The sequence below is a fragment of the Anopheles darlingi genome, chromosome 2 (assembly GCF_943734745.1).
Source record: "Anopheles darlingi chromosome 2, idAnoDarlMG_H_01, whole genome shotgun sequence".
In the NCBI taxonomy this organism is placed as follows: Eukaryota; Metazoa; Arthropoda; class Insecta; order Diptera; family Culicidae; genus Anopheles; species Anopheles darlingi.
In genome coordinates, this window is record NC_064874.1 from 48,536,903 (window position 1) to 48,544,675 (window position 7,773).

General features: G+C 46.5%; 1 protein-coding gene across 8 annotated transcripts in view; it reads right to left on the minus strand.

Annotated features, from left to right (window-relative positions):
* The window catches only part of LOC125951876 (glutamate dehydrogenase, mitochondrial), an 11,250-nt gene extending 6,914 nt beyond the window's left edge, over positions 1-4,336 (minus strand). For 4 of the 8 annotated variants that reach the window (XM_049680987.1, XM_049680988.1, XM_049680994.1 and 1 more), the window contains exons 1-2: positions 4,192-4,336; positions 3,348-3,796 (exon numbers count right to left, since the gene is read on the minus strand). In XM_049680987.1, coding sequence (XP_049536944.1) covers positions 3,348-3,780 — 433 coding nt within the window. In that variant the 5' untranslated portion in view covers positions 3,781-3,796; positions 4,192-4,336. Of the gene's footprint in view, positions 1-3,347; positions 3,797-3,920; positions 4,116-4,178 lie in introns of those variants that run through there. The other 4 variants (XM_049680993.1, XM_049680992.1, XM_049680991.1 and 1 more) reach the window with 4 other exon arrangements.
* Positions 4,337-7,773: the final 3,437 nt, after the last annotated feature.

Sequence of the window (7,773 nt, forward strand, 5' to 3'; positions counted from 1 at the left end):
GTATGTTGTATTGGTTAGATATGGAGAATTTACTTATTGATTCTTCAATTCACATCCGCATCATGCAGCCGGCTACGCATTCAATACCAAGGGTGGATGCTAATTCAAGTGTAAAATGTTGATCGATCATCGATGACGTAGGGCGTCTCTAGACTAGACGAGACGAGACGAGACGGCTCTGTAGTATGGGCACTCGGCCAATCAGACTGTGTTGTGCTGCTTTCGATCATCACAGCTGCTAATCCGGTCGCACATTCTGTTCAACATTGTTGCCGAACCTATACAGACTCGATCGGCGCATTGTTTACGTTAATATCAAGACACTTGGCAGCCATCGTCCGATTGATCCGTCGCGATCAACGCCAGTATGGTTTACTGGTTTTGAATTTTGTCGTCAACAATATTGAGTTTTGACCGGTCCCAACCTGTCCCTAGCCGGGTGCATGTGACTTTACTTCGAAGGCACATTAAGGTGAGTCACAGACTCATCACCTGATGTTTAAAAGGTCATTAGTCGAGACAGTAGTTTGTTAATTCACACCAAACCGATATTATCCGCTGCGCGTGCCACACGTTACGATTTACGTAAGCACCTCTTGTTGTGTGCCGCTCGACGATAGTAGCTTCGTGGCACGTTGGCGCTCACCTTAGCGCAATGGAAAAGAACACAGCGTGACACAGAAAATACGAGCAAAACCAAGAACGAGAAGCAAGCCATGCGACACCAACACATCCCCACGATACCACCGGGCAACCATAACAGCAGTTCCGTATTTTTAGCTTCTGCTGCTGCTGCTACTACTGCTGCTCCATCGATCGGTCGTTCCGTATGTTCTGTGGCATGGTGACGCAACGCACCTAGACCCGTGACACACCCCCTTGGATTACGCTGAGTGACAGGCTAGCGGGGGTAGTGATAGGACAATCCTGCGATACGGACAAATTTTAAGGCAATCTTCATCAAAACCAATAAACCTTGGCCCTCCGGTTCTGATGGTTTAGCGTTACCAGGGGAACTTGCCGGTCATTGGAAACATTGTAGCGGATCGTCCAATTGAATACGCTTCTTCCATTTCGGTACAATTGTAACGGATTGCTCAGCAGAGGCAGGAGGACACGGATGAAGTGTCATGCTGCGCCTCAACCCCTTGGCTACCGTTATCGGGTCGGACGAGGCAACAAAACCAGTTACCGGAGGAAACGCTTCGTCTCTTATCAGCTGGCACCACACACACCGATGATGACCTTGCTGCCTTCTTCGCGCTTTGCAATTTGCCTCGGTTTGGCGTCTGGCGATGCGTCGTTCGTACGTAAGTACGTAACGTGCCAGGCTTAGCTGGGCTGCCTAGGATGATAATCGCTACACGAGTGTTACTTCAGGGGAGGCTGAAAGGCCCCCGGGGACCCCGTTGGGAGGCTGTACGAACATTGAAGAAGATAGTGCTCGTGCATTGACAACAGGCCCCTCAAACGCCACTTCAGTGAAAGTGCAATTGATTAGACACTCGAGTGGCGTGTTGCAACCCATGCTGCGAGCGAGCCTTCTCGTCATCTTGCCCCGTAGCTTGAGTTTTGAAGGGTCGGTAACTCCCAACGGTGGTTAATTCTTCGGTCATACAGACTATGTCCAACGAGGAACGAAAACGTTCCAAACAGAAAGTGGAGCAGCACAAACCAGATGTGGAATATGCGGCATTTTGAGCTTCCTTCCTTTCGCATTGCAGCAAAATATGGTTACGCATCGCGCATGATATGAAACCCACCCCGCGGCCTATGCTTCTCATTCCTTTCATTTTATGCCACATTCTTATCGGTCCGTGGCGTACTGGTGTTCCTTGTTTTGTTGGCCCTTTCTAGGGAAAAAGGAAAACGATCACAAATCACATGTGGCAATTACATTCCTCTTCTTGCCAGAACGTGTTGTGAATTCTGATGATGTTTTTACTTGGATGCTGGTGCATCCGCAGTATGCACATTCTTATGTTTGATTTGATCTGATTTGATTTGCCCTTTGACTGCGATCATGCGCATGTGTGCATCATGTATTTCCTGCTCACGAGCGCCGGCCTGCTACGCGTCTGTGATCAATATAAAGCATATAAACCACCAACGGCAACGCCGACAGTCGCCGATAGTTATAAGCAGTCGAAGCAGGCAATCTAATCTTGAACAACGCAGCTCCGTCACCAATCGGCATCGTGATTCAATTGATCCATAAACGAAGACTCCAGCAGGGCCACCTCCATGCCACATGCCTCACGAGCGGATATCGGTATCGTTAGCTCGCTAATGAATCAGGTCTCTCCGACTGCGTTGAGGGCAGACAAGTGCCGACCATTGGAAATCGCAATTAGCACATCTATCCCTCCAATCGCCGGTTTGCCACAAGGCGCTTCGTTATTCAATTTAGATGATTCTTACTTCCATCCGCATGTGGGTTGCCTGGTTGGTTGGTCAGCGAGGGTGCGATAACTCACACAACACAATACGGCCCCACCAAGATACTTCTTCATTGTGGGCCATCGTGATCGTGGTTGTCTATTATTCTTCGCTGCCGCTTATCTCCGCGCTTTAACGCACGAGGACAGTACTTGACAACCGGTACGAATATGCTCTGTTGACATCGTTGAATCGTTTCGGTTTTTATCATCATCCTCTGCGTACAATCCGCTTCCATATCAGTTCTCACGTGATCCTGCTGGTCTCGCACACAACTGCAGTGTATTCGGGATCGATGCTGCAATATAATTCACCAAACGAGATGGCACATGATACTCTGTATGAAGCAAATAAACTCATCATGTGGTCACCATTTCCATGTGGGCCGGTTATATGTTGAAGATATGAAAAGAATCATTTCCGTGCATCCAATTGGTTTCAATTTCAAACGGACGGGCATCTGCTGGTCAAGCGGCATTTTCTGTACCAAGTATCTTGTGTTGGGTTTTCCCCACTCGTGGGCGTGTTCATTAATCATTTCAGGCTATGTTTCTGACCAGACTCTGACCATCAAGCATAACAGCAACAGAGAATAGAAGGGAAAAGGAGAGCCAACACAAGAGTAACGTTATGTCGATCGGTTTGCTGCTGGCGCTACTGCAGTGTTATGCGAAGAGAAACTGCCGACACTGGCGTTCTTCGTGAGTGGTTTTCCTCTTACTTTTTACACCAATTGCAAAAGAAGACGGAAGGAACCTCCGAAAGAATGAAGACCGTTATGGCCACGAAGAGGACACGCTCGCGGACACACACCAGCACAGGCACGCAAGCCGCAATGGAAGGTTACGTAATCGGTCACAGAGTTTTCCACGCGGATTTCACTTTGCCTTCCCCCTGGCGCTACTTACCGCCCTTGGTCGGTGTGCGGTGGGTGCAGTGCTGGGCACGGTAGCCGGTAATCATCTCGTAGTCGCCGGAATCGCGGCGCAACGGGAACGCAATCTCGATGATGTGATCGCACGGCTGCATCAGCATCAGGATACCCTTCACCTTCTTCTTCTTCTCCTCGAGCGAGCTGCGGCCCTTCATGTCCTCGACCAGCTTATCCTCGCAGATCTGGCAGGCACGGTGGAAGAAGTACTCGACCATGTCGAAGAAGCGCGGGTTGGCCGCGGTCGACACATCCTTCAGACGTTCCGGAATCTGGTGCTCGGCGTAACCGCGCTTCTGCTGGTGCTGCTGCAGCGCCGCCGGATGCTGGACAGCCGCGACCGCCTTCACAAGAGTAGCAACCTCCTGCTTCAGGGCGGCGCTCTTAGCGATCGTCTTCAGGTGGTACATGATGGTGATGCCTTTCCTGGTGGGATGCGCGAGATCGATGCACCAAAATCGGAAGAAACACGGAGAAAAGAAAGAAAATGAAATCACTCGTCAGCTGTCATTCTTTGCGCTTCGATCGAAAACCGGTTTCAATATTCTACCGAGAATATTTGCTTTTGCCGGAAGAGGAGAAACAGAAGCCCGCTGGCTAACCTGCTGCTTTTTGGGGAAGCAAATTAAGCGATCCTCACTGAAACTGTGGAAAATCCGGCCAAATCCTTGGCGAGTCTGAACAACACTCAACGCTTATTATTATTGCGCACACTCCCGGCAGCACCCCGTTCTGGCTGGCGGACACGTCGCTGCTCTCTCTCTCTCTCGCTCCGGCTCTCGCTCTCTAGAGCGCCATAAATACGCACAAAATCTACTCACCAACTTCCTCCTCAGCAACAACCCAGCAAAGATAAGACCGAGAACCGGGAAAGCACGTTTGCGTGCCACGAAAAACCGCGAAGACTGGCCCGAGCTCCCCCGAGTGCGGCGGATTTTATGTGAGCCGATCCCCAACTCTCCCCTCTCTCTACACCCCTTTACGGTTGATGCGTTTCGCACTTTTCGAATCCCACTTTTGCCGGTTTTCGAGAGTGACGTCATCAAATGATCGTGCGATCGCGTGCACAAAGCAGATCAAACATTCGCGGAGATGCCTGGTAGTTAGTTACCAACTGCAATTTGCCGTGTGTGCTGAACTAATTCGCAAATAAATCGTAATTGCAGGACATTTTACCGAAATGATAACTGAAAGGAGAATTCGATCGTGAATGCAACCTTGCAAAAGCATCGACCTTACGAAAAAAGCTCTATTATCGATGCGTTTATGGCCCTGATAAATAAAATTGAGCGTGTGTGGGCCCCTTAAGAATTCTGATATTTTTGTGCCAAGGTGTATAGAGAGGTGGCGTCATAGACGCTTTGACAGGTCACCATATTGATTTTTTTGACAGTAGGGCCGATCAACAAAGCAGCGTGCGTTTGAAGAAGAAGAAGACACGGACTAGTTTAATAGGTCCTGCTACACGGAGCGTAAACTCTAGCGTAAACGTAAAAATTAATGCCAAAATGATTACGCTTGCCGGTAAAAAACCAAAACATACACCTCAACCGATTCAAATAATTTTAGCGGTTATCCATTTCAAAATTTTGCCGTTAGATAACCGATAGAATGAGCCGGACACAGAAATACATGTGGAAAGTGGAGGAGGGGTGGGGAGGGATTTGTATGTAACAAATATCAAATATTTCACACGCCCCACACCGACAGACACACAACAGATGAAATCAATATTTCAAATGGTCTAGGGTTCAACACCAACAAACACAGATCAAATGAAATATGCCGGCAAGGGTGAAATATTTCATAATACTCATAAATTATCCCACACAACATTTCACGACACACATGAAATATTTCAAACAGTATTTTTCGTGAGTGTGTTATATATCATGAAGTATTTCATAACAATTCATGAAATGTTTCAAACATTATTTTATTTGAATGTAAAAATTTCGGTAAAAAAAACCAATTTGGCGACAAACGCACGCTGCTTTGTTGGTACGTAAACGTAAAAAAAATTCAAAATCGCGATGCGGTTTGTTCTGCACAAGGTGTTTTAAATAGAGAGGTGGAAGACACGGAAAAGTTTAATGATTTTGTCTAGCAAAATATCTACTTTCATTCATTTTGAAATGTTTAAATGATTCATTTCTCTATTTTAGATCAAACGAGCGACTTCGTTGTGTTTTACAGCGAGTGAGCAGAGTCCATAAACGTTAGCTTGCGCTGGCTATCAAAAAACGCACATAAGGGTGCTTTCAGCTACATTTCAGTTAGTCCGAACTTTATGTTGGTCACTAGGACATGCTCTGCACTGGCGACTCTACTGGTTCGCCGGCTCGCTCTATCCGGTAAAAATCCTCCCCTGAATTAGCCATGCCCAGAAAGGAGTCAACCTCGCCGTGTCCTGTAGCCATCCATATCCACAAGGGCATCGTGAGCAGGCATAGTTGTTGCTATCACACCTGGGTGTTGAGATCGTACGGAAAACGCACGTAACGCTGATGAGCCCTAGCCGATGTCCCCTTCTTAAGGATCGTATCTACGTTGCCACAGTAGCAAGTATACGCTTTTTTAAGTTGCTGGGCCCCCCACTTCTGCGCATCCTGCCCCATAGAGCATCAAGTGCATTCCTCTCCTTGCTGGCTGCATGTTTACATGATTACCGAAGGTGAACCTATCGTCCAACATCACTCCTAGGTACATTATGGCTCTCTTAGTCCGAACCACTAGTCAACCGACCTCAGGCCTCTTCGACATGAGTGCCGATAAGTATCATCTCGATTTTATGATGAGCTATGACCAGGCTACCTAGGGAGTTCCTCATCCACGATTCCACCATATCAGGACCATATCGTCAGCGAAGTCAACCAAACTCCCAACAGGCAGCATCAACCGCAGGACCCTGTCGAAGCCCACGGAGCCCTATGGTACACCTGCCACAAGAGGCACTTCCTGTTGACTTGAGTAAGTATCATCAGTTAGGACAAGATCGTCGAAATGGTTTTGTTCGATCGCAAGTCAGGCAGCGATGATGCGTGCGATTTTGGTCTATTGTGACGATCGCACAGTATTGCTCCCCACATAGTGGTCTTCACCACCATGCGGTTAGCACCTTGCGGAGCCGTAGACTTTCCTCTATGAAACCCATATTCCAATCAGATAGCCCTCGGATTCCCTCCGTGTGTAGCGTCAGTCTGTTAAGAATCAATCGTCAAGAAATATATCCTTGGACCTGCCTGTAGCCTGTAAGATGAAGTGGTGTCATGGGTTTTTGCTTGCGGACTAGTGATCAAAGCTATAAAAGTTTCAGTAGATGATAAAAATGTCACATTAAAAAATTAAATTCGGAGTTCCCTCCTAACTGAGCCAAAGTGAGTGGTTGTCAGTTACTAAGATAAGATAAGATTAGGACGTCTCGCCATTGGTTTTTGCCTTTCCTAACCCATACTCAGTAATGTGATCGCCGTGAATATCGCGAATATGCTCGATACGAGATCGCAAGTAATTAAGTAATTTAGAGAACCTACGATTGTTCGTGCAGGAGATAAGTGCAAATAATGAATAACCGATCTTAGGGCTACTACGATTCTACGATATCAAGCAAGAGGCGATTATAGAGAACGGAAAGATAACGAAGTTGATGGTAATACGTCGCTCAATCAGGTGATATAGTATCTGCCGGTTTTTATTGGTTTTAAAGGTATTTCTTCCTCTCATCTAATTAATGGCATTATTTTCTGGTTGCTAGCATTTTACATATTTTAATTTGTACGAAAATACATGGCTCTTGATGACGGTTCAACACTCTGCTCCATTGATAAACCATCAACCACAATTTGCTCTACGGCATGTTGTTGCGATGATTGCGAGCCTCCAAACTGTGAGTGTAAGTTATCAACAAAATCACGAAAGCAGCGAGCGACAAGATAATAATGTGCTTCATGCCGGGCGAGGATTAACCCTGAATGAGTGCGCTTTATGCTGAATCTGTGATTGACAACGTTGCCATCGTTGGCAGCCTTGGTGATAATCATATTGGCGATCGTTATTTAGATGCAGCATTATCTTGATCACACTTGAGGGGTAAGAAAAACGCCCCGTTTCTAAACTCATCTGTGCTTCCGTAACATAAATGCTTCCGATTCACAGAACATAACACTCATGATTATATTCAACCTTTCACCTTTATTGTTGAATCAAGTTGCGATAATTGATTTATCAATTATTAGGTAAAATCTCATTGGTAATCCTTGACAATGTGTAGGCTGTATAAATCCTTGGTGAGTTTAACAAACCAATTATATCCATCAATTTATTTTGCTACACCTTTAATTTGAAGAACAGCGTACACCGGCCTCGATCTTCGCCGGTACTTTCTATCATTATTTTGTTTTATC